This window comes from Carex rostrata, chromosome 6 (assembly GCF_964058835.1).
Source record: "Carex rostrata chromosome 6, lpCarRost1.2, whole genome shotgun sequence".
Taxonomy (NCBI): Eukaryota; Viridiplantae; Streptophyta; class Magnoliopsida; order Poales; family Cyperaceae; genus Carex; species Carex rostrata.
Window position 1 is genome coordinate 10,881,996 of NC_135923.1, and position 27,883 is coordinate 10,909,878.

The window sequence follows — 27,883 nt, forward strand, 5'->3', positions numbered from 1 at the left end:
CAGTCTTTCTTTTTTGGGTGAAGGTCCTTCTGTTCCTTTCCTTCCATAGAGCCCATGAGCCTGTCGCCCATGTTACGTCCCATCTTTTCTTGCTCTGCCCCGTCAAGAGGACTCTTCCATCCCACCAGTTATTTGTGTGACAGGTACCCCGTCAAGAGGACTCGCCCATGTTACGCAATGAAATCTTGCACATCCTAAAACCCCAGTTTAATTAAGTTCAAGAATTTCACAATTTTTAATCATATGCGATAAAATTACCGCGAAATGACTTTTTTTTTTTTAAAATATTGCACATTGAAGTGTCATAATAACTCAACTACAAGAATCGCTGATCCAACGGTGGCTTCTGATTTTACTGTTTTGTTAAGCCACCACTGGATCAACGATTTTCAAAGTGGCTTAATAAATAGTAAAAAAATTCAGAAAAATGTAAAATTTGGTCTCCAAGCACAATTTAATATGGAGAACAACTTGAACGGTTCGAATCGACATCATTTTGAACTTTAAAAATTGAAAAACGAATTGGTAGCACCAAAGCTCAGGAACTACCACTTTGATCTTAGCTAACCTCTATATATATCTCTCCTCTATATTATGCACCTTAAATCGAAATGGATGACAGAAAGTCGTGTGGCTGGGATTTATTAATCTAAATTCGGTTTTGAATCTGAGCCCTTCATTGAACTAATCTGTCTTTTTTGATTAAATGTATCCTTGATATGTGTAGAAGTCTATATTTAGTTTAAATTGGACCCGCTACACGAATTATCACACATCTTGTCACACATCTTTGCATAGATCTGCAAAAAATTTCGCTGATCCGTAAATTTGTTCTCCCCAGCGAAATTGCTGCCCATCCTCTCCCCGACCCTTCTTCCCAATGAAAAAAAGAAACCTCCGATCAGCCCCCGTTGGTGTCTCGCCTCTACCCTAAATCATGGTCGGAAGAAGCCCCTACGCCTTCCTCTCCCTGCAGCCCTCGGTCGAGCGAGTTCAAATCCGATAGCGACAGGCCAGTCTTAGAGGCCGTCCCGCCTCTATTCCTCAAGCAAACCCTAGGTCAAGGATCTCAGATCGTTAACTTTCTCGCTCAATCTCCCTCTCACTACACGTAAGAGGATCTAGGATCAAGGTTTGATTCTTCCCCCGCCCCCTCCTATTTTCTACTATAATTATTTGTTTATTTTTCAGATTTTGAATTGTCAAGGTGAAATTTTCAGAAAATGAAATAAGATATTTTCCTTCTTTCGAATTTAGAACAAAATGATGCATTTTCAGTATGTTTTACTCACATTGTCTTTCTTTTTCCATGCAGGACAGTGTTTTACTCTACATGTCATAATTGTTAACAATGGAGAGGTGAATTGCTCAGTTTGTAGATAGTAATCTTTTGATTCCCAGGTGAATTATTAACAATGGAGAGGTATCAATTGTTTACCACCTGTTCAATTTCAGGTAATCTGGTAGCCTACGTACTGGGAATCATGGATTTTACATTAATTGCTGGTTTGTTGGAGGAGAGAGCTGTTTTCTTCTCTAAATTATCTGGAGAGATTTATGAGAAGGTGAAAGAGAAGGAAGGAATGAGTTAGGCATCGGTGAAAACTTCTGTACTTTTTCTCGGGCAGAGAGTTTTGTATGTTATTTCTAAAGCAGATGCTGATGTATTAGAGGATGAATCTGATACCTGCCTATGGTGCTGGGAGGTAAGGAAAAATAAAATAAAAACAAAATGTATTATTAATATGCCTTTAGTTAATTAGTTTTGTCAATATCACTCAAAGCTATCAAGTTGCACCTCATTATTTTTTGCGGTTAAGAGAATACAAAAAGGTTGAAGTGTAATTTATCTACAACCCCAAGTCCCAAAGATATACTGTGTTTATAGTTAATGAAAAGATGATTATGTAATCCTTTATTTTGCATTATCAGACAAGAGACTTGAAGCTGTTTCCTCCAAGTGTACGTGGAGTGTGGAGTATTAAGTACATGGCGAATGGCAAGGAAAAAAATTCACGAGAGGATATCTGCTTTTACTGGTCATCTCTTTACCTAGCAGTAATTGCTCTTTATTGGATAAAATTTACACCTCTTCCTTGAAATTTGGAATGCCTAAATTATATAAATAATGTGTTAAATGCTAAATTCAATGTGAATAGATTATTTCATAAGTAGCTATGATATATCAAAATGTCATGCAGAAGTGTAATATACTTACACATCAAATTATTGATAATATATATTGTACTTGAATTCTTATAATGTCCTTAGTATGGGCAAACTACTGTGCCTGGGTCTTGATGTGTGAGAAGTAAAAGGATTATTTGGGCATCTTTTATATAAATGGTAATTATTTTCATGTTTTGTGATTATATGCAATGTTTTTCTTTTATCTAATGTCTTGAACAAATTTTGTTTTTATTTTTATTTTTTGTTTATTAGCAAATTTGTCTGCATTGGAGAACTCAGAGGACATCAATGATCAAGTTAAAGCTTTATCAAATCTTACCAAAGAATTAAACTTGTCGGGAATTTATTCTTATTTGAATTTTCAAGTTCATTGCTTCCTTTGATTTCAATTTCAATTGGGATGGGTATGTGCACTTCTTTTATCAGATATTTACTTGGCACAGTGCAACAATCGAGCTTGATGGATTCAGTGAGGCTGAGTATACAGCTGATGAGGTGATTATTTTTAACTTTTTTCGGGGTTGGAATGGTTTCCACTGCAACTTTGTGAGTTAAATACTTACCTTTCATCAGGTCCAAAAGAATGTGACTATTTGCCACTGCAACTTTAGAGCAAAATTTTGTATAATCAGAAAGTGACTCTTTTCCATTAGAGAAGAGTCATCTGGTTACTTGCCATCTTTCTTAGATTTATCAAATTAAGTAGAAAATTTAATTTTGGTTAATTGCTCAGAGCTTAATTATAAAGGGGTTGATGAATTTTGTCTAATTTTTACATAACAATTATTCATCTCTAGCAGATGCGGATACAACAACATTCTCCATGAAAAAATAAGAAGGGCAACTAAGAAACTCTCCAACGTGCTTGGACGAGGCATTTTTAGCACAGTTTACTACGGGACACTAGATGATGGGACCCGCATTGCAATTAAATCTGACCAAAAGGTATAAAAAAAACCGCTTCTGTATTTCTTTTCTTTTTGATTTCTCTTTGGTTTCCCTGTTTTAGATTCAGTGAGACAGTCAATGAGTTAGATTTTATGTTGTGTAATCCCGTATGAAATATGGAAGTATCACATATAAAGACCAGAATGACATGAAAATTGTAAGCTAAGATGCTTAATCAAAATTGTGGATATATATATATATATAGAGAGAGAGAGAGAGAGAGAGAGAGAGATGGGCTATGGTGCATTGCAATGCATGAACCCCCTTATGCATTGCACTATAATCACGGATTTAAAGTCCAAATGACCGATCCGAACCGTTAGATGTTTAATCCATATTGAAATGTGCTTGGAGACCAAATTTTACATTTTTTGGAATTTTTTTACTATTTATTAAGCATTTTTGAAAATTGCTGTTTTGCTGTGAACAGTAAAAAACATTAAAATTTTCTAGACCATCAGATCAGCGACTTTCAAAATTGCTTAATAAATAGTAAAAAAATTTCAAAAAATGTAAAATTTGGTCCCCAAGCACATATTAATATGAAGAACAAGATGAACGGTTCGGATCGGTCGTTTGGACTTTAAATTCATGATTTATAGTGCAATGCATAAGAGGGTTCATGAATTGCAATGCACCATAGCCCATCTCTCTCTCTCTCTCTCTCTATATATATATATATCACTTGGTGCCACAGCTAATGACAATTGCTTAGAAGTAATTGATTTTTGGGAACGAAAAGACCTGATACATAATACAGGATGTAGTCAATTTAGATGAGGATACCAAATATAAGACCTTAAAAAATGCACTGCATTGCTATTTCAATGTTTGAAATGAATTTCATGTAATTGGATATCTTATGCTGTTTTTATATTTTTCTAGCTTTTAGCTGGACATGTGTTAGGGGACATTTTGGGGATATTTTGGATATGTTATTGGGTACTTGGATGGTGCAAAATTTTGGTATCAGGGGTAGTCCATGGATATGGTACCATGACTTCCAGTGGGAGTGTAGGATGTAGATTATCTTAGTTATCTTAATCTTGTTTTGTAATTTGTAAGAACACTGGTTATAGATTTTGTGCAAATGAAAATTGATGGGTTTGCTACTTTTTTCAAAAGAAAAAAAAAAGCATCTTATATCAATAGATTTGTCTTATTGTTATACTCATAATCTTGTCATTACTACTTGGTGACATAATTTTAAACAAGGAATAGTGGATATATAAACAACGAACCCATTCTAGAAGGTTTCTTTTCGCTTTAGTGTGTTCCTCGATTTATGGAAAATTTTCATGCTTGTCCCTACAAATTTTAAAATTTAATCTATACCACTGCAGAATTAAAGAGTTGCCTCCTAACTTGGATACATTTTTTACTGTTATTTATTATTTGTCTTATTTTTTTTTAATTCTGTATGAATATTAATAACAAAATCTTTTCATATTTAATTTAATTTTATAATATGTCCCGTCGCAATGCACGGGTACGATACTAGTATATATATAATCCATAATACCTACCAGACTGGTCGACAAGTGAAGAAGATTCTTCCTATTGCTCCCCAGTTTCATTTGACACTTTAAATTCCATCTTAAAAATAGAATAATGACTTAGTTCTACTACACTCCAACCTACCTCAATAAGAACAAAGCACTGTAGGTCTGATTCCTATCAAACGTATTATTTTTGGATCCGATGGACACTGGAGTAGTCCAATGCGCCATAAAATTTGTACGCTTGAATCTAATATAGTATCGGACGGCTCCAGTGCACCGGACCTAAAAGTATGTTTGATGCCCATTGAACCTATATATTTATGAGGAGGGTTCAAATGCCTCCATGTTTTTGTGCCTCCATCTCTCTCCATCATTTTCAAAGTTCAAACAGTCGATCCGAACCGATCAACCTAACCTCCATACTAAAATATGTTTGGAGACCAAATTTTATATTTTTAGGAATTTTTTTACTATTTTTTTAAATAGGTACAAAAATACTGTTTTTAGATGGTTCAGATTTACTGATTTTGTACCTATCTAAAAAAATAGTAAAAAAATTCCTAAAAATATAAAATTTGGTCTCCAAACATATTTTAGTATGGAGGTTAGGTTGAGCGGTTCAGATCGACTGTTTGAACTTTGAAAATAATGGAGAGAGATGGAGGCACAAAAACATGGAGGCATTTGAACCCTCCTCTGTATTTATTTATTCAATAAGAAAAAAGAAGTATTTTTTTTTTTGATTAAAGAAAAAAGAAGTATTAGAAAGACATTTGGTGCATGTCTAGATCTGTCCCATCACTCTTCCTAACTTCTAGGATTTCGTATTTGGGCCATCTTGAAAAAGTTTGTTACAACAAAACATGATTAAATTAATACCGCCTAAAAAAAAAAAATATACAAGCCGATTCCAAAAAGCTAATGGCCACAGAGCTACAATGCCATGCACGTAGAAACACCTCAGACTTAACAGTATTTTTTCCAAAGAGACATCTCTTGTACTGCCTTTGCTGCAACAAATTTAGCATCAATGTATTCTTCTCTGAAAATGACCATGTTAGGCTGCAGTTTTATTACATTGTAATTCTCTATAAAAGGAGATAGAATCATAGAAACATACTTGTAAAGGTACAATTCAGTGAAATACAAACCATTCATTTTTCTCTCAAACTCTTAGAACTACAAAACAAAATCTAATTATCAAATATTTAACATTTAATTTTGAGATAATTTTTATGTATAAAATGGGTGGTAATTTATGCCCTGATGAAGTTAAATAAAATTACGTCTTTTAATTAAGATTTTGATATTTTAAATTACTATTTGATAAGAGTTATTAAAGTATATTGTAATGTTAATAAATACAGCGAATAATGTATTACAATATGAATAATTATATCATTCTCCTCACCCCTATCCCCACTCTCTTTCTCCAAATTAACTTCCTTAACTGCCTTTTATCCCTCCCCCCCCCCCATTAATTCCGCTAAGAATTTCTATTTATCCCCGCATTAATTACTATCCTTTAATAACAGTCCCCGCATTAATTATATTGTCCTCTAATAACAGTCCCCGCATTAATTATGATGTCCTCTAATAACAATCCCCACTAATAATTATTTATCTGTTTATTGATGTTCAAGAAATTATTTATCATTGTCTCTGACATGATAATACTTTGATTTGATTAAACATTACTTATTGACAAGTTCAAGAAAGTATTTATTATTGTTCTGACAAGTATTTATCATTGTCTTTGGCGTACATATGTTTTACTGAAAATTACAATTATGTCTGAGAATTATTTATCCATGTAACATAAAACATTTATCCATGTAACATAAAGTATCACTACTAGAATCCGATTTTATTGCATGCATCAGAAAGTGGCTTGTTGCAAGCGCCTAGCCTTGCAACAAGCCCGAAAATGCTTGTTGCATGCGCTTACCCTTGCAACAATAACCTTGCAACTACGTTCCTTACAACTACTAAGTATTTGCAAGGACACCCTTGCAACAACTATTTTCTGACTTGTTGCAAGCGCCTGGCCTTGCAATCACTACGCATGCTAATACTTTCACAGTTGACCCTGTTTCTAGTATTTGCAAGGCTAACACTCGTGGGTCCCACCTGACTATATGCAAGGCTAACTCATGTTGGTCCCACCTGACTATTGCAAGGCTAACACATGTTGGTCCCACCTTACTATTTGCAAGGCAAGGGAACGTGGGTCCCACCTAACTATTAGCATGAGAAGATGATTAGATTATTGCATGGATGATTATTTTTCAAGGATATGATTTGCATTTTTTGCATGCACAGTAATTACTATTTGCATGGATGTACCAAAGAATATATTAACAGGAAATGGATGCAAATTAGCATGCTCCAATTCTACAATCCACCCTTCCTGTACCAATCTGGTACTAGCTCAGTGCTGTTTTACAATTTTCAGTTTCCCATTAATCAAGATTTACGTAAAACACATTCAAAAATATATAGAAAGCAACTAATAAGCATTGACCAACATAGTATAATCATCTTACATTGTATCAGAATTTTAAAAATAGTAAAACAAAAGTACTATACTGCAAGTACTTGTAACTTCTATATTTTCATATTTTCATGCACTGATATTGAGTTAATTTCCACAGTCGAATTCATGGCAACAAAAGCACTTTATTGCTCTTGTACTTCACTTGAGTTTTCATCTGAAACTTTGCACATAATAAATATGAATTTTAACAACCATTACATAAGAAAACTATTAAATTTACTAACCTCAACAAATTTCTTGTAAATAACAAATTTGCTTGCTTACTCTTGTTTCAATGGTTGGTGCTTATTGTTGTTGGATCATTTGTGCTTCAGATACATAATTGATCAAATATTTATCTAACTTTGTACAAGCAATTGTTGAAATAAGAGCATGAATTGGCCACACCTAATTTCCTGACTGAGCAAAACCAACAATTATTGCTTTACAGGAGAGAAATATAGCACATAATTACTGTAAGGGCCTATTATCACTTCACTTTAACCATAATCAGTCAAAGATAAAAAATAAAACAAAAAGAATATAGGAAATTGAACTTACCCCCAATTATACTGAGACTACTGCTCTTCACAATGGCAAGGCAATATCCAACCGCATCACCCTAAATGTGAAGAATGACTTGTATTAAGTTCTGAAATTTATTTATACAATGAAACATGCAAGTACAAAAATAGTACATATTAAACATAATTTTGTTTTCATGTGGCTTCAGACCTAATGGAGAGAACTATTCAAGAAACACATGATATATTTAACAGCATGGGGGCCTTTAGAGACTTATGGTGAAATTTAGGGCTCTAACTTATGGCCTTTAGGGACACTTGAAGGTCATAAATAGGTGTACCTAATTTTTTTCCTTTTACATATTATGCTGAAGTGTGTTGTTTAGCATTTCATACAGTGTTTTGTTCCTATATAGTAGCATGCATTTCAATTTTATTCTTTTATGAAAATAGAAGACATTGTAAAAATAAGACCTTTTTCTGTCAGAGGCCTCTTTGAGGGTTCATAACTCTTCCTTGTAAGTGGGAATAATATTACTACTACAAGTAATAATTCAACCACTAGGCGACCTTCATTTGAAAATGAAGCAAACAATTAGATTCATATAAAAGAATTAAAATATCAACATAGTTAATATACATGTACTGATAGCTGCACTTAGCACCATTTATCTTCAGGAAAATATTTGTTTTTTTTAGGAAAACTAGTCAAGTGCCCACGCTACGCCGTGAGGATTGAAAATCTGTTTTAATCACTTTTTTTAAATGTGATTAATTTAAAAATTGATTGACTAATTATGTATTAGTCAATAATAAAAGCAAATGAAAACTTTAGTGTTTGACCCTAAAAATATGCCAAGATTACAAATTTTGAAAACAATGGTCCTTGGGTCATTCATATAAAATAAAAATAAAGAAAATCAACAATAACTAAGTACATGATCTACCAAGCACAGCTAACAACCAACCAAGTACACAGAAAATAACAAAGATAATCTACCAAGCACAGCTAACAAATAACCAAGTACACAGAAAATAACAAAGATAATCTACCAAGCACTGCTAACACAAAGTTATCACATAAATTAAGACGAATCCCTACCAGGGACCACAACAAAACAATAGTAAGTACTAATATTCATCATAAAAACAGCCATAACTTATCATGGCTTGAAGAGCCTTATGTACACCATAGACAGAGAGACTATTCCTTGGCAAAATAACATGGAGCTCCTCACCTTCTAATGGAGGCCTCAAGAGCCTCATATACACCACAGACAGTCAGACTATTCCTTGGCAAAATAACATGGAGCTCATCACCTTCTAATGAAGGCCTCCTCACCTTCTTAGACTATTATGTTAACTTAGCAAAAGAAAATGAGCTCTTTACCTTCTCATGGAGGCGAGGCAACTCCGGCACAGGTGCACCACCCCCAGAGTGGCCATCTTGGCTTGAGGATGTGTCAGACTGATAATCATCAAACTTCATGAATTGACCCACCTAGGTCGCAGCCAGATGAGCATAGCATATTGGAGCAACTATAAAAAAAAGGTTGTGTAAGCACCACACATAAAAATGAGGGTTCCAATGCCACAAATTATTGGCGTCACAAAATGCCACAATATTTTTATTTATATTTCAAAGTTTGAAATTTTAAATATCAAATCCAAACCATTGATCTTGTTCATTTTCATGAGAGATGTGTGCTCGTAAAATTTTATGATTTTTCAAGTTCATTATTTACAAGATCAACAGTTTGAATTAGACAATTGGATTTTAAAATTTGAAATAAAAAAAAATTAGTTGGTGACTATTAACTTTGTGGCATTGGAACCCTCCATTATAGCTAGTCTGATTAAGTATATATTTCTATTCTATTTGCTACAATATAATGAAACCTCTAGCCAAGAACTGAATTCTAGAAGCAAATAATATCTATCTAATAGAGGAAGTTCACATAATAGTTATTCATACTATTTGACTTTGTGAACAACACAAGTTTTACTGGCAGCATAATTTTTTATTGCAAAAACCACCATAGTAATCCTTCAGCAAAGTTAAAATATATCTAAGAAATGAGAGTAATTTACCAACATATATGGCAGTCGTGCTCCTCTGATAGTTGTAATTTTTATTATAATTCAATAAATGGTTGGTGCAAATGCCCAAAAGTCCTTTAGAATCATACAAATTCAATTAATAACACATTTATAATTTTACTTTAACTTGAAAAATAATTTATTATTCTTATAAATTATAGAGATGTACACTATTATTAATATTATTGCAACTTTTTTTATGTTGACTTTTATTATTAGAAAGACTCTTAATTAATGTTGGTGTCACAGTAAACGAAAACAAATGTATCCATTTTGATAACCAGGAGTAAATGTGGCACATATTGAGCCTAATTGACGGTCCAATGGAATTACAGGCATGGGCTGTAATAGGGGTGTCATGATACCCTTTTAAGCACCGTCAACTGAAAAACTTACCTGTGATCAAATAATTTAAGCACCATCAACTGGAATTACAGCCTTCTCTTTCTGGAAAAACTTACCTGTGATCAAATAATTTAAGCACCATCAACTGAGAAAATACAATCCCAGACCCAATGCTGATGTCCTGCATAATAATTAAAAATAAATTTTGTAGTTAAAAAATCACCAATTTGCGAGTTCTAATTTAACAAGAACTATCCAATAAGTGTTAAAACCTCAACCTTACTGCTATATTTAACAAGAACTATCCAATTAACCTTCTCTCTTTGTTCCCATAACACAAAATTCGAACAAACAAGCAAGGCAACACTTAAACGAGCATCAACATGCTTTGATAAGCTATTGACAGTTCAATTTCGAAATAACAAGTTTGAGGTGAAAATTTTAGGGTTACCCGAATTAAACCAGAAACTATAAAACTAGTAATTTCCAAATTAATTACTACCTTGTTACCTGATTTGGAAAAAATCAGTTGGTTCACACTGTACCCGACTGGATGTTCGATCTAACCTTCCTCTAGACCTGAATCGCGCCAGAGAAAAGAGCCAGAAGCTAGGTTCTTAAGCCTAAGAGCGAAAGGTCTGAGGATGGTCTAGAGATCGATTTGATCGGGTTTTGAGGATGGTCTAGAGATCGATTTGATCGGGTTTTGAGAGGGTAGCACTTATGAGAGAGAGAGAGGCGTAAAACGAGCCACTTTGAGAGGGTAGCACTTCTGGGGTGAACAAATAAAATTGAAATAACAAGGTGGCTGGCAGGGAGGGTCATTTGCGGGAGAGGGGATAAGTTCTAGGGTTTTTTGTCTGGGTCCAATGTCTCTAAAGTAACTTGAATTGTGACTTTAGATATGGACTGTCCGATTAGGATCTGGTCCGAGGTGAATGCACAGATCTCTTTAATATTCGTGCCACAAAATATCGAATGGTCCGAATCTGCACTCACAATTTGAATTACTTTATGGATCCGAATTGCTAAGGGGTCAAAGTGGGAGGGAAATGAAAATTGTCTGGGACATAAACCAAATTTCTGGAAATCAAATTTCTAGAGATCAATCATTAACAGAGCAATTTTATGGAATGGAATTATATATGATTGGAATTATATATGGTATAATTTTATGGAATGGAATAATATATGATTGGAATTATATATGGTATAATCGTTAATAGAGCAATTTTTAGTTATTGTTGCAATTAATTGAATATGATTGGAATTATATATGGTGTAATTTGTAATTGTTTTTTTAATTATGGAATGAAATTAATTTCATTTGAAAACTTTATATGGTTTAATTTACGTAAGAATTGAAAGTTATACATTATATGATTTGGTTAGATATTTAGTATTTTTTTAGTGAACCGTGGCATCATTAAAGAATGAGTTATATTTTTATGAACAAATTTTATTTATTTGGAACAAATTATAACGAAATTAATTAAATTAATGTGGTAATAAATGGAAGAACATGTTTTGTGAATTACTGAATGATTTGTAAAAAAAATTACACAGCATACCATGCTTGTTGCACAAATAACTCACACCCTTCAAGTATCAACATAGAACATGAACTCTTGTAATGTGAGTTAATGAAGACCCATAAGTATACATTGTCCAACGGTCGGTCGGAACCGTTCAAATTGAAGAATATCATATTCATTTCGTTGTAGTGAAGTTTGATGAAATTTTATGTTCATTTACTAATCTATCAAGCTAACGGAATATACAAACATCGTAGGGCTATAAATACTTCGCATTGGATCGAAGCCTCCACATATCGAAACTTCAAATTTTTTTTGTTGGTTACGTTCAATGTTTTCTCTTGATCATTTAAAAAACTAATTTGAAATTATTTAATTGCAGATCCACCATTGATTGATCATACAAAAATGAACGGTCCATAATTATTGGCTCAATTTTAAATGGCAAATACTGATGAAATTATATGAAATTCATAATTACAAGCATTATCTGGTCAAAGGATATGTATAAATGCCGAATTGATTTTTTTAGGAATTTATTCATATTATTTTCTGTACAATAATCATTAATTTCATAACAGATATGAGCCATCTGATGCCTGTCAGACCGAGCCACACAAATAGTTGTATGGCCTTGCCTCACTTTTTTCTCTCATTTGCTCTCTCTTCCAAGTGGATCCCACCCCAATAAAATATATTTCATCTCTTTCCCTTCATTTCCTTCATGGAGAAGACTAACCCGCTCCATTCACAATTTTGGTCCAAAACTTCCAAAATTTCCAAACCAATTTTTTTCATTTCGCTCCAAAACTCTAATTTTCATTTCCCTCTAAAACTCCTGTACTTTCAGTAACTTCCCTCTACATTTTCCCTCCACATTTTTGGCAGCCGCCAAACAATTTTTTATGGTGTTATCGACGATTAGTGTTATTTCTACTGCCATTCTATTGAGAGACCGTCGAGAGGGGCAATCAGATTCGGTGCTAGTGTGTCGCTACGATTAGTGTTATTTCTATTGTCTCTCCACACCAACGATTGCGTAGTGATCTCCAATCAGTTTAAACGGGTGTCTTTGGACTCTTCAATGTTCTTTCCAAATTGTAAGACTAACTTTGTATCATAACTAATTTTTGTGATAAGAACTGACTTCAAGTCATAACTTCAACATTGTTAAAGGTACTTGATGAATTGTGATTAGAAACTGACTACATGTACCTTGCGTGAAAGGTGTTTGATGAATTGTCTGACTAAAGCAAAGTTATTAGTTCAGATTTTTGTTTGCCATATTGATTATTGTACTCTATTCCAACATGTCTTTCATCAATTAATTAAAGATAAGAATAGTTACAATAAAGATTTGCAATTAAATAGGTTTTGGAATCTTTTTTATCTTGCCATGCATACAAGGTTTTTGTTAAAATGCCTGCACATATAAGGTTACAACTAACTACCTTTTCATTCCACAGCTAATGGTGACAGCTTTACAAAGCGACATTAGGAAATTATTTATTGATTTTTTAACCTTTTGTGCCAGTGACTACAAATCCAAAAAAAAATATGATTTATTTTTTATCTTCTCTAATTTAAGTAACTATTTTCAATTCGCAGCTCACCAATTGGAACCATGATTGATCACTGATGGGTTAGTTTACTGCTTATCAAGGTCGGCAATCGATTTAGAGATGGGACTCGGGAGGGAAGTTCACAAAACTCTAAATTCTTTGACAAATAGATCTTTCACAAATATCATTTCCATATCATGAGTTGGATTTGGTTCTGCCTATGTTTTACAAAATAAATCATGAGTATTCCTTCATCCACTATCCAATCTTCGGATATGTTTTAGAAAAAAACAAACAATTTCTTTGTTGATTGCAGGGCATTTTAAGAAAATAGGCAATAAGATATAGTTGATTATTTATATCTTTTAAAAAAAAATTCAAGAATAAATAACTAATACATTTGCATCTATGCTACTGGATTGAGTGTGAGACTCATATTAAGTTCATATCAATGCATAGCGCAAAAGCAACATGTACTATGGGTTAGTTTGTAGTCTCCTTGATGCTCAATTTGATAATTTTATCACAAAAATGTATGCACAACTTACCCAAAGACCTTCATACAACCTTTGTGCATGTTTTCTTATTTTTTGCAATATTTTTAACAATTTATTTCATCACTTTTCAGTTTGTGAGGTGCAGTTTGGATCATTCTGACATGTTGTTTTGTTATTTTTGTGTAGAACAAACCATAGATCCAAATTAGATATTCTTTGTTTCTAAAATTTCAGGAAGTCATGATCTACACCCACTATTAATTTCAACTCATTGTATTGCCTAGAGCTATGCCAAACTTAAGTTTTTCTCAAGATCAGTTCTGTACCAGATTTTATTTTCTGACAAACAGTTTTGCATAATTTGTACAAGACAAAATACAGCTCCAAATTGAGTGTTCTTGGTACCAAAATTCTCAGGATATTAAGATCTTTCACCATGATTTATTTAACATTTTTATGGATTTTGTAACTGAGTTGAATTTGGGGTTTCTGTATAGGGAAGTTCTGCAACAGCAGCACTATTGTACCTGTTTTTGCATTTTCAAAAGCTAAACTTTAAGAATTCATTATAAATCGTAGAAAATTTCAAAAATGGAAAAATTTGTTTCTGTTATAAGACAATAATCATCTTGTATTTTTTTTTGAAAATGTTGTACCAGTAATTACAAATTTTCGTTTAACTCTTATAAGAATTGTCTACTTTCAAGTTGAAGATATCAATATAATTATTTGTTTAATTTATTAATTTATTTTACATGGATAGGTGGATGTTACAATCTCGTCAGAAGATAGTTCTTGTATTGAAGTGATATTGAACAAATTATTATGAATATATATCTGTTATTTTGTGCTCTTGAATATTTATGTTGCCCATGTATAGGTATATATTTAGAATAATATTCCATGGTGATGAGAAAAAAGAAAAATTTAATGAGTGTTTGTTCTAACTTCCAAAATTTAAGTTATCAAAGTATTGAATTCTTATAAACTAATATTATTCATGTTGTTGTGATTTATAATAAAAATTTTCATTGAAAATAAACAGAAACAAATCTGTCTCCAGGAACTAAACAGTTGCAAGGGTAGTCTTATGCAATTGCATGAGAAAATAATATAAACAGGAGCTTCATTAAAATATAATATAAACAAGGGGATAAAATATTTGCATGGGCATGGGGTTAAGTAGTTGCAAGGCCGGTTAATAAAATATAATATCCACTATGTATTTGAGTAGTTGCATGGGCAAGGGGTTCAGTTGTTGCAAGGACCTCCAATTAATTATAATATCTGACTTCCAAAACGTAATTGCAAGGGTAGGTAGAAAACAGTTGCATGGTTGCACATCACACATTTGCATGCGATAGGTGTTGCAAGGGACTACCCTTGCAACAAGTTTGAGGAATCCAGAAACGTCATTTCTGTTGCAAGGGCCATCCTTACCTTGCAATAAACTAGACCTACGCATGCAATAAACCCAGATTCTAGTAGTGTATTTATCATTATGCTTGAGAAGTATTTAACATAATTTTGTGCTGGGATAACTGACAAGTATTTATGAGGGAATTGTTTTATTTAATGGTCCCCAGTTGTGCGAGGACGATTAAAAAAAAAAAGAAATTTTGTGCGGGGACAATTGATGGATTGATTTATTCTTTCATAAATAGAGATCATTGCATAGGGATTAATACTTTACAAATTCAAGATAAATATTTTGATGTTTCAAGTTAAATACTAACATTTTACAAAACGCTTATTAATGATTGAGCGGTCCCCCCATGATATTTTTGACAGTTTGTGCGGGGATTGTTATCAGGACCCTTACAATATTTATTAACATTTCAATATAATAATACAATATTTTATGTAAACGGGTTAAAAATGTAGCAACAATGCGGCTCCATTTTACCTGCCAAATGCATTCATGCGTGCTTTCGATGTTCTTTCATTTTCGAGAAAGGAGTAGGTCCAATGTCTACTAGATTTACTTTTGGATTCAATGGACTCTATAAATGTCTGATTCACTTCAAAATCTGTGTGCACAATAATTAATGCGAGCATGCACAAATATTAAAACTGAAGATACATATTTTAAAGCGGATCGAATGGTCCTGAAGCCTATCAAACATAAAGTAAGTTCAATAGACATCCAACCTACTCTGAAATCTTCATTTTCATATGCTTTCTGCCTTTCTTTTTCTTTTCGTTTTCTAATCAATGTCCACCCGCTGTGTTACCAACAGTACCAACCAACATTGGAAAATAGAAAGATCATATATAATATTATTTACAATATTGCACATACTTAACTATTGAAAATGATGCTATATATGATTGCGGGGACCTATGATTTTATAATTGATGCAGATGAATAATTGAATGGAATCGTAGCATAAATCAAAACAATTTATGCTATCACCAAGAATGATGGAACCCCTCCTACCTTCCGGTAGGCCAGTAGGCTTGTAGGAATTCGGATGTCATGAAGTAACTCAATGTTTGAGTTTTGATCCAGATCGTCCAAGATGCTCTAACATTAATTTTTAAAGGATCCGGACCCTTCAAATAGTACTGACCCCATAGATACTGGACACGTGTGAACTCAAAAACGAGGTTACTTTAGGGGATCCGGACCCGAAATTCAGCGGCTCTTTTATTTGTATTTGGTTTTACTTGGATTCTGGAATCGGAGCCAGACCGTGAAAAATCTAGTTCATACTTCATAGCGATACTAATATAGGTTCAGCTGATCAAACCAAGGTCTCCATTACTCGGACACCTACAACTGAAAAAAGATTTAGCAAAGGATATCAATTCGCACATTTCGCATGGCATCTGTTGCTCCTGCTAGGTATCATCTCGAATTCGTTCAAAACATTTCAGCGATCAAACTTATTTTATCTTAGAATATTGTGTGTTGAAAACCAATTGTTTTAGCAATTAATCAGTTCGTTGCCCCGCCACCCCCTCCCCGTTTTTTTATTGGTTTATTATTCCCTTATGATCTTAAGTTGGAAATTATGCATCGTTTTTTTTTCCCCCGTTTTAGGTACTAAATATTGATCTATCGATTTATCTTCATGGATTTAGTCTAGATTTTTGCAAATTAATGGAAAATTTTCTCATATAATTCTATCGTGTGTAGTTCTGTTAAGGAAGAGCTTCCGCCTTCTCTGACCGCTACATCTCCGCCACCTTCTCTCTTTGACGGCACCACTAGGTAATTGTTTATAAACTTCAATTTTGTCAAAGTTTTTTTTCTATCAGTCCGCGTTGAGTAGATCGACTTGTGTGTCAATAAAAAAAGAAGAATATTTAAAACTTGTATGGTAGGTCAACTTACAGTAGATTGTTACCCTGTATTTCTGGACTTTTAGTTCGCAAAAATTCAATTCATCTTCAGGTAAACCTTACCATTGACATTATTTTTGTGATGTTTGATATGAAGGTTGTATGTATCATACCTAAGCCCATACGCACAACGCACCTGGATTGCTAGGAACTACAAGGTACCTTTTCTGTTCCATCACAATTACGCTTGATTTTAATTAGACCAGGAATCGAAGGCCTCTGCTTTTTTTTGTGTCTTCATTATTTTTTGTTCCATCGCAATTAAGCTTGATTTTAATTAGACCAGGATTCAAATGCCTCTGCATTTTTTTGTCTTCATTATGCCTTTAATTTCAACAAATTTTGTTTTTTTTAAGGTTAGTGACTTTAACTACCTACTAACTATTTTATTGATAAAAAAGAGTTAAATGACCATAATTCTTAAATTTACTCATTTATTCTCACTAATCCCTCCAAACTACTCTAATATTATAATCCTACTTGTATACACTCTTAATGACTCTATTACCTTAATCCCCATCTCTCTCCACGATGTTTGGATCTGCTCACCGACGCACTCTGATTGAGATGTGGGTAGAGACTCTACGCTCCAAGCTCCAACGATATCATGCTCTTGGCGTTCCTCCCCTCTCTCTCATTCTACTCTCTGCTTGTAGAGGTAGAGGTAGAGCTGAGAGAGAGGAGAGGAGTACTGCTGTGTCAAGGGTGAGGCCTAGAAGGGATTTGAGGGGCGGACTAGGGGATGGCAAGGTAGGGAGCTGGCGGTTGCACTAGGGTTTCTCGCTGGGTCACTTTCGAATTGCTATCGCTGGGCCATTTTTTTTCGCTTAGTAACTTCATATAGAGAAAATTTTAATTTCAACGAAGTTATAACTCAAAATCTAAAATTCAAATATCACAATAGAATTGTCAGGTGTGATAAATTTATATCACTTTTTCTATGCATACATGTAAAACTATACTGTTTTAACTTAAATTTGTTTTGATTGGTGGTATTGAAAGATTGTAAAAGATAAATTCGATCTGAACATTAATTTTTTTTAGTTATTAATAATAAAGTCAAAATGCTATAATTTTTGTTTGTATGTTGATGCATGTATATCAGTATATGTACGTACATACATGCAGAGGAAGTAATATAAATCATATCAAATGGCTTTATTTTAAGTAGTTTATGATTTTTAAATTTTTGTTATGATATAGATTAAAAATTGAAGAAATAATCGAGGCATGAAAAATAGATGGGGTATTTGAATTCTCCACTTTAAATTAAATTATTTTATTTTTCCATGTTCTGACTTCGTTTATTTCTTAAACTGGAGTACAGGGACTACAGGAAAAAATCAAATTAATAGCCATTGATCTAGGAGATCGGCCGGCATGGTACAAGGAGAAGGTTTATCCTGAAAACAAAGTATATTTTTATAACCTTTCTCTGTTTAACCAATAATTTATGTTTCTCCATTTTTTGCATAAAATATATACTTTTCTTGTGGATCATTGAAATAATGATATTCATTGAATGATTATTAATAGGTACCTTCGCTTGAGCACAACAACGAAGTAAAGGGAGAGAGTTTGGATTTGATCAAGTACATTGACGCTCACTTTGAGGGCCCTGCATTGCTTCCTGATGTAAAAAATAACCGTAGTTTATTCAATATATAGTGAAACTTAATTTTTAAATTACTAGACTTATTTGTGTTTTTTTTGTTATTAGGATCCAGCAAAACAAACTTTTGCAGAGGCGCTTCTTGCTTATAGTGATTCCTTCAACAACACTATGTATTCAGTAATACTGTCAAAAGGAGAGAACATATCTGATGATGCTGGTACGTACTTTATTGCACAATATGAATTAGTGTTTTAAAATGCGGTTCGTGGGCTGCATATATGTGCGTATGTGGCTGGTCGCATGTGCTCAAAATAATATACAGTTAGTAGTGAGTATATTTTAATTTGCAGCCACATAAGCAGACCACATATATGGGTATGCGGAATGCTGTTGTGCAGTTCCATATGAGGTGTTATGTGGACCATATATGAAACATATGTTGCACAACTTATGTTTTTTTTTTTTGTGTCCATCCTCTAATTAATTGAAATTATTAACCCGCACTGCAACAATATTCTTCAATTTTCGGACAATTTTTATTTTTATTAATCCTTTTTAACCTAAGTAATACATGTTTGGAGTTTGTATATTTCACCCTTTAGTTTTTTTATATGTGTTGAACTGAAACTTCAATTATTTCATCTATTATAACGAATTTTCAATTTAATCTATAATGTGTAATCTACTATTTTTGCTTATATAAAATACATAGTAAAAATTGCAAAATTGAACTGCATATATATATATATATATATATATTTTTGATAAAAGTGATTTAAAAACCACCAGTTTCATTAGAAACTAATTCGATCATACAAAATATGTCTTAGGACTGTTACAAGACAGCCAACCAAATAAAACTAATTATCTAACCAACAAAATAATACTCTGATTGTTAGGCAATCAGAGCACAGCAGGTACTTAGAGTATTACACAAAGCAAAAGATACATCATTCAACAAAGTCTAGATATTAGAACTAATATGGAGGTAACTAATTGGCTATAGAAGAGCTGGCACGAGATGAAGAAGCAGTTGGGTTAGAGGATTGCAAATAGGCTGCATCTGCTGCATCCAATTCTTCTCTGTCTCTAAGGTAATCCCGGAGGTCTGAATCCTCTAACCCAAGATAGGGTTCTTCCTCGGAATCCCAAGAGCTGTTTTCCTCCGTGGAGGTATCGGTCTCCGAGAGGATTATAATACTGCCTGCCTGAATTAAAGTATTAATTTCCATTGGAAGGATTAAAGATAATTTTAAAAATGAATCATCTAAGTTGGACTTGCACCAAAAGGTAGTAATAGAAATTATTTGAGAACCTAAAGAAGCTAAAGTTGGGATTGTGGTATTATTGAAACAAACTTTGTTACGTGCTAGCCATACCACCCAGATTGTAGCTGCTCTAACGAGTTCAATTAGGTATCTATCTTTTAGGGGTATCCATGCATCTAGCAGCCACAAATCAGTTAAGGTTTCACAGTTGAATACAAAATTATTATGGCTAGCTATCCAGGTCCATAAACTAAATATTATAGGACATGTTACAAATAAATGGTCAATTGTCTCTGGTAAATTGCAAAAATGACAAGTTTGGTCTCCCACCCAACCCCTTTTGGTCAAGTTATCTTTGGTTAATATCTTGCCCTCTCTTAAAAGCCACATAAAAATTTTGATTTTCAAGGGTATTTTAGTTTTCCAGAGGGTGGTATAAGTAGTGTTCTTGATGCCCCTATATTCTAACCACTTATACAATGAATGAACTGAAAATTGCCCTGAGGACAGCCACCTCCAGTAAATACTATCAGAATCTGATCTATTGGTAAAAACAGTTGTAAAATGTATAGATGAAACTAATGACTGCCATTCAGTAAGGGTGGTTCCTGTAAGTTGCCTAGTAAATTGTAATGCAAGGTTGTTTGGAGTGATGGCCTGTGCAACTGAGATAAGGGGGTCAGATGTAATTTGGAAAAGATTAGGGTAAATACAATAAAGTGCACATTCACCTGACCATCTGTCTAGCCAGAACAATGTGTCCTATCCATTACCTAGAACTCTATTTATACCTAAGTCAACTATATGTCTAATAGATATAATGCCTGACCAAAAGGAAGAGCATCTGGAAATAGTGAGACCTGAGGTACTGTATTTGTCTATTAATATATCCTTCCATTTGCCTGAGGAAGTTGGGTCTTTAAATCTAAAGTACCATTTAGCTAATAAAGAAATATTCATTCTATCTAAGTTGAGGACACCTAAACCTCCTTGGTCTTTACCTAAACATACTTGGTCCCATTTAATTAAGTGATACTTTCGATGGGACGTAGAAGAACCAGACCAGAGAAATTTTTTCCTTATTCTATCTATATTGTTCTTAATTTGGACTGGTAATCTATAAATGGATAGTGTTAGTGTAATAATCTAGAAGTCAATAATACAATAATTGATTATATATAAAGCTTTGTTCATGAATTGGATGATTAATATCATTTTGTTGCCTTGAGTATTATTGCATTTATGGATCATTTCGAGTTCATGACTGAAATTGTGAAACTCCATAATATAGATGATATATACTCTTAAAAGGTCACTGACCAAGGTAATTAGCAGGAACACTAATTACCGCTGTAAGGTTAGTATGTGGATTAAATGATGGTCAAGTTTTACAGACCATAGACAAGGAGTTGTCATTTTAATCACATAGATATATGTTCCAGGAACATGATATCTGACAGACCCCGAATGAAACATTATACGGAATTGTGTTCGTGTCATTAATGCTTTCATTCAGTGTTAAGTTCTAAAGTATGAGGTATTCATCTTTCCTACTAAGAAATGTATATGTGTGATTGTTATCAAACGCCGTCGGTAAAATGCAGTTATAACGGTAGCTCTTCGGTATACATGGCTTAGCTGAGGTAGTGATGGTTTACCAAAAGTACTATTGTCCCTCGTATCTCTATACGAGCTATAGCATCACTGGGCCCCTTGATAGAATAAGATTATCAGCGCGCGGTATGATTACAAGAGTAATCATATTTGATAATCTGCTCAAGATCAAGAAAAGATTAAGTTTACAAGGATGACACACACCTACCTTGAAACTAATCTGATAGCTATGAGACAGAAGAACAGACACAAGTAAATTGTTTACTGGATCGTGATATTGTACTGTACATCATCATCTGTGTAATTGGATGGTCATGATGTGTTGCCAGATGCCGCTCATGATTATAGAAGTTAAAACAGTTTTAACTCTATTTACCAACATAACACAGATCCTATTGGGTCACACCATATAGGAGTTAATCGGAGAATCTTATTGTGATTGATTATAAATTGGTTATGATCAATAGTAAGATGGTTATAATTAATTATACGTGTTATAATTAAATTATAAATGTTATGTAAAAATAACAAGCAAAAACATTGGTTAATTTATAAACGTGTGTGACACGTTGTATAAAAGTTAACCGGTTAATTTATAAATGTGCAGGACACGTTGTATAAATTACCGAAACAACAACCGCAAGAAATAAAATATAAATATATATATAATTATTCAGAATAATTATACGAATATTATTTGTATTCGGGCCGAGAGCATTCGGGTCTTTTCAGATTCGTCCTTATCCGCATGACACGTCATCGATCCTATCCAGATGACACGTCATCAATCCTATCCACATGACATGTCATCCTTATCCATTCAATGGAATATCTTGTAAATAAGCATATGTTGAGGGGTATTTCGGTCTTTTGCGAACCTCCTCAAAAGCCTATAAATATAGGGGTGCATGTAGAGAGAAAAACCGCTAATTCACTCATACCGTTCGTGTCGAAACGGATCGGTATTTTCTCTCTTTCTCGGTTTCTCTCCCAAATAGTGTTTCGGTTGAGAAAAGAAAGTTATACGTAGTTGACGTATAATCTTGCGAGTTGTTGTGAGGTATATTTACGGGATCGATGAATAGTGTTTTACCGAATTTCGCGGTATGTCAGTTTTGCATATTGATGAAACTGAGCAACCAAAAATTCGTGTTTACGGGTTTTCATCTTTTTCCCGTGAATAGTGTTTTTGTAGTATTCTGCGGTTTACGGTATTTCTGGCAGAAGAAATAAACTGCTCTCCGGTTAGTCCTGGTGGATAACCGATAGAGGTATCACGCGTGTGATACTCCGAGTCGATTCCTTCCCTGGTGAGGCTCTACTCGCTCGGTCTGCATTCCAACTGTGATTTGGAAACAAGGTATAAATATGTTATATTAATCTATTTAATTGGTAAGTAGATTAAAGTTTTAGAAATCAATCATGGAGTAGATCTGTAAAAGGATTAAATTGGGTTTTGATGCCAAATGAATACTGAAGGTGGACCGCCTTGGAAAGTTTCCTCACATACCCCGTTTAATCCTGAGCTTAAGTTGGCCGTAGAAATCTTTGTTCTACGGTCATTTCGTAACTTAAGCCTAAACGGGTTTTTGGTTAGCACTGTAAAACCCCAACAGATAGCCAGTAGAGATGTATAGCTGTTAGGACTGAGTTGAGTATTGTTAACCGACCTCCAAGTGAAAGAAGGGTTCCTTTCCATGTCTGAAGTTTTTTTATCTATTTTGGAAACTAAAGGTTGCCAATCAGCAGCAGTTAATTTTTTCCAGTGGACAGGGACTCCTAGGTATGTAATTGGAAGAGTAGATAGAGAACAACCTAGTTGGGTAGCAAAATTGATAGCTAGAGAGTGGGATATATTCAAGGGTATTAGTGTACTCTTACTAAAATTTATTTTTAATCCTGACAATAGTTCAAAGCCTAACAGTAGGAACTTGAGGTTTTCCACCATAGTTGGGTTGGCTTGAAGAAATAATAGGGTGTCATATGCAAAATGTAGATTAAGGATATTGGGTGTATTGTGGAATTGGCCTAAACCTGAAATTAGTCCAGCTGTTTGGGCATTGGATAAAAGTTTGTTTAAAGCATCTGCTACTAAGTCAAAAAGGAGAGGTGAGAGAGGGTCACCTTGTCTAAGACCTTTTTTGCAAGGGAAATAAGGACCTTGGGTACCATTGAAAGATATGCATGTTCTACCACTATTTAAAATATCTTGTATCCAATTAATGAATAAAGATCCAAAGCCTCTGGCTTGTAATATTTCAATGAGGAAATCCCAATTAACTTTGTCAAAGGCCTTCTCAAAGTCTAGTTTGAGAAGAATCCCCTTTTGTTTTGTGAGTTTCACTTTGTGTAGGACCTCATGAGCACAAACTATGTTGTCTCCTATTAATCTCCCTTTGATAAATGCAGATTGAGAATCATCTATTAGAGGATCTATTACCTTTGCTAATCTATTGGTTAAGAGTTTTGTGATCAATTTAAAGCTACAGTTTATTAAACTGATTGGTCTGTAATTTTTGATGCTAGAAACATCCTCAGATTTTGGAATGAGACATATAGAGGCCAAGTTAAGTTTGGAAGAATCTAAGGTCCTATTGTAAAAAGATTGGAATAAGAGGTTGATATCATGTTGTACTAATTCCCAATAGGTCTGGCAAAAAAGAAATGGTATACCATCTGGTCCTGGAGCTTTGTTTGGGTTACAAGAAAAGACAATTAATTTGATTTCCTCAATAGAGAATGGTTGTTCTAGAAAAGATTGTTGTTCTAAGGTTAATTTTTCAGAATCAGACCAAAGGTTTGGCTGTAGGGATATTGATCTAGTGTCAGATGTACCTAAATTTTCCTTAAAGTAAGAGGTAACGTGGTTTTTGAGAGTATCTGGGTCATATTCAAGAGAATTGTTAATTTCTAAAGATAGGATGGTATTCTTCTTTTTCCTAATTGAAGCTGACAGGTGGAAGAATTTGGTATTGAGGTCTCCTTGTAGGAACCAGTTCTGTTTTGCTCTTTGTTGCCAGTACAATTCCTCATCGTGGTATATCTTATATAATGTGGTTTGGCAATCCCTCCATTGGGTGTAGTCATTAGGGGTAAGTGTATTAGAATCATGGTGGGATTCAAAATATTCTAGTTGTTCTAAAAGCTGGGTTTTTTGTCTCTTTTTCTCACCTTGAATATTGGCATTCCAACCCCTCAGCTTTTGTCTTAAGAATTGAAGTTTATATTTCCAGGAATTACCTACATCATGGTCTAATTGGTAAGCTGACCACCAAGTAAGAATTAAATTTGAGAATCCTTCGTGTGAAATCCAAGATTTTTCAAAGCGAATTGTTTTGTTAGAAAAAACAGACAGGGAGTCAGTATGCAAAAGGATAGGATTGTGGTCAGAATAGATTCTAGGTAAAGAATTGACAATTGAGTTAGGGTAGTGGATCGACCAGTCTGTAGTGGAAAGGAATCTGTCTAAAAGTGCCTTTGATTGGGACTGTAAGGATCTAGCCCATGTAAACTTTCTATCAGTCAAGATAAGTTCTATGAGGTTGAGATCAGAAATTGTAGTGTTAAATCTATTGCTAAGTAAGTTGTTGAAGGATGAACCTTGCTTTTCTGATCTTTTTCTAATGAGATTAAAATCACCAAATAATAATCAGGAGGGTGGACCAAGTGATTGGATGGATCGAAGTTCAGATAGAAAGTCATTACGTAAATTGGAAGTGACTGGACCATAGACAGTAGTTAAAAGCTAGTCAAAGTCTTCATTCTTGTTTTTAAGGTGTACTGTTATGGAGAAGGACATAATCCAAGAGTTCAGGATGTGAAATTTAGAATCATTTATTCCTAGGAGAATACCACCAGAGGTACCTTGTGAGGGTTTAGTAATCCAATGGTGGATGGTGGTACTAAGGGCCTTGAGTGACCTTTAAGGGAACAGATCTTTCTTAGTCTCTTGTATACCTACGATATCTATATGATGATAAGCTAATGTGTCCTTAAGGGGTCTTCGTTTAGAGGAGGCTCCTAAACCACGGGCATTCCAGCTAAGGATGTTAACCATTTAGAACTGATTGAGCAACAGGTGAGTCCCAAAGTAAATGACTTAGGTCTATAGAGTTAGTAGGAGGGACATATGACTTAGTGGAAAGAATGTCAGCAAATGAGGATTGAAATCTATCATGGGATAGAGCTCGTAATTTCTTGACATTATCTAATTGATCCTTATCCGATGCTCCTAAATTAAAACCACTAATGCGATACAATTCTAATAGTTCAGAATCAGATAAGTGAATGTAAGGGAAAGATGTCACAATGGTGTTACCTGAGTTAGCTCCTGAACGACCACCACGTGTCATGCTTGTGCCTTCTTTTGCCTTCAGCCTTAAGCCGTGTCTGGCCTCCTCGGAGACTGGTGGCTATGCTGGTATGTTAACAGGGGGAGGCACTAGTGCAGGGGCAGGGTTTGCCTGTACTGGTACCGCAACTGCTAGTGCTGGCCCGTCTGCCACTGGTATTCTGATTTGGGCAGGGTTGGCAGGTAGTGGAGGAGGTGCCAGAGGTGGGCCATCCACTACTGCAGCTTCAGGAGGCACCTCTGGTTGTACCTCAAGTGGAGCTGAATGGGCAGGATGGAGTGGAAGTGCCAGTGGTACTGGTTCTGGTTCTGGGTTAGGGATGTTAATGGGTATTGGAATGTCAACAGTAGGCTGTGGTATTTCAAGTGGGGGTTGAATGTGAGAGGTGGAAGCGGTGTTAGGATGAGGGAGGGAAGCTGGGATAGATGGATTGGCTTTAGAAGGGCCTGGGGCATTATTGGCAAATAGTCTAACAGGTTGAAAACTGGAGATGATGGTAGTTGGGTTGCGCGGAGGGGATGGGTGTGGGGGTGGTGAAAGAGGACGTTTTCCGATCAGGTTGAAAAGCTGACTTCTTGTGTGGCCCCATGGCTGGACTGGATCATCATCTTCCACTAGCGTTTAGATCAGGTAGTTTTTGGTTTCCCCATTCCCATATGTGAATATGAGATTTCTGCATGCCGGGATAACTTCTTTATCTGGAACGGCTATCTTGATTCGGGTCAGAAGGAAACTAGTATGCTCTATGGATCGGGGATCAGAATCTAGAAGAATGTCACCTAAATCTCGGGCTAGCTGATTTAACTGTTGATTGCGCCAAAGATCATGAGGAAAGTTATAAACTTGTACCCAGAATGCTTTCAGCGTGGTACCCTGATTGAATTTGTTGAAGTCATAGGTTGTAGCTGGGAAAGGTATGTCACCTAGGATGAGTTGACGATCTCTGAGAACTTTGCTACGCCAGTCCAAATCAGGTGGTGCTATGAGGAATTGGTGATCTGGGAGTTCACGAGCAATCCATGTCCATCTGGGCACCGGAAATAGGCGATGAAGGTGCATCTGGATATATTGGGCTCCGAGTCGGCGGTTGTCTGTCAGAACGACACCCTGAGAGAGGGAGTGGCGAAATTGTGAGGTGGCTTGGGTAGCTTCATATCGCATGGGAGGGAGGATGTTGGCTTCCTGTAAGCGTTGTGGAGTCAGTATTGGTTTTGGAAACATTGTGAGCACCGGAAGGGAGTTAGGAGGAAAGGATAGGGGAGGGAGAAGAGGAGAAGGGAGGATTGGGTTTTTGTGGGGGTCGAGTTGATTTTGAAGTGGTTTTGGGGGATGGAGAAGGGTATGGGTATTGGATCGGTGTCCCGTGCGGTTGCATGAGAAGCAGGTAAGGGAGTTACGGCAGGCGGTTGTGCTATGGCCTTTGTCGCCACATCTGTAACATACCAAGATTCCTTTGTCGGTGAGTGAGCGAAGCTTGGCCAACTTGAGGGAGACGGAACGACTAGGGCCAAGATTCGTATCTGTGGTACGAGACGGTTTCTTGATGCCAACAGAAAATGGTTTTGGGTGACGTCGTACGGCGGGTTGGGAAAGGATATCGGCTCGCAGAATATCTGTGAAGGATGGACGATGTGGCATAGAAGATCCATGGGGGTTGGTCAAGGCGAGGTGATGTGGGATTTGATTGAGCTGCGGAATACTCGATTGCAAGGAGAAATGTGGAGTAGCCGCCTGGGGAGATGAAGTTGATGGGACGGAGAGAGAAGGTGTTTGGGATGGTTTGGGGTCGTTCGATTGAAGGAGGAAGGTGGAGAGGTTTGCTAATGATCGTTGGATCTCGCCTAGAAGATGTTCCAACGGGGGAGAGGCCATAGGGTTGGGCCTGTGTAAGTTCTTGAACATAATCTTGATTTTCCGATCAAGCTCGGCCCAACATCTTTTCTAATA

The 27,883-nt window shown here is 35.1% G+C and overlaps 2 protein-coding genes and 2 long non-coding RNA genes across 11 annotated transcripts in view; 3 read left to right on the forward strand and 1 right to left on the reverse strand.

The window, feature by feature from the left end:
* Positions 1–27,883, forward strand: part of LOC144555951 (protein IN2-1 homolog B-like) — a 34,213-nt gene that overhangs the window by 5,137 nt on the left and 1,193 nt on the right. The gene's annotated exons all lie outside the window — the stretch shown is intronic.
* Positions 827–4,252, forward strand: LOC144555045 (uncharacterized). Of its 4 annotated transcripts, none has more exons than XR_013511947.1 (5): positions 827–1,132; positions 1,316–1,359; positions 1,456–1,706; positions 1,933–2,039; positions 2,443–4,252. It is a non-coding gene; the product is annotated as an uncharacterized LOC144555045 (long non-coding RNA). The 4 variants fall into 4 exon arrangements; XR_013511946.1 differs by having other exon boundaries at positions 830–1,132; positions 1,933–3,135; positions 4,024–4,252; XR_013511948.1 differs by having other exon boundaries at positions 1,321–1,359; positions 1,933–4,252.
* Positions 7,136–10,944, reverse strand: LOC144555955 (uncharacterized). 4 transcript variants are annotated; one of them, XR_013512162.1, is made up of 6 exons: positions 10,656–10,944; positions 10,197–10,326; positions 9,091–9,239; positions 8,175–8,270; positions 7,738–7,798; positions 7,136–7,351 (listed from the first exon to the last, which is right to left on the reverse strand). It is a non-coding gene; the product is annotated as an uncharacterized LOC144555955 (long non-coding RNA). The 4 variants fall into 4 exon arrangements; XR_013512159.1 differs by having other exon boundaries at positions 9,792–10,326; XR_013512160.1 differs by having other exon boundaries at positions 7,136–7,357; positions 9,792–10,326.
* Positions 16,486–19,132, forward strand: LOC144555954 (protein IN2-1 homolog B-like). Its single transcript, XM_078304408.1, has 6 exons — positions 16,486–16,587; positions 16,882–16,956; positions 17,185–17,245; positions 18,415–18,501; positions 18,624–18,722; positions 18,808–19,132. Exons 1-6 carry the CDS (start codon positions 16,565–16,567, stop codon positions 18,955–18,957), a joined length of 495 nt encoding a protein of 164 aa, XP_078160534.1. The 5' UTR covers positions 16,486–16,564; the 3' UTR covers positions 18,958–19,132.

What these genes read in the sequence shown, in the direction of transcription:
- LOC144555954 (XM_078304408.1), top strand. Translation starts at nt 16,565, where the DNA reads ATGGCATCTGTTGCTCCTGCTAG. An exon ending in GGATTGCTAGGAACTACAAG is followed by an intron (nt 17,246 to 18,414) that starts GTACCTTTTCTG and finishes ACTGGAGTACAG; the next exon opens with GGACTACAGGAAAAAATCAA. An exon ending in AGGTTTATCCTGAAAACAAA is followed by an intron (nt 18,502 to 18,623) that starts GTATATTTTTAT and finishes GATTATTAATAG; the next exon opens with GTACCTTCGCTTGAGCACAA.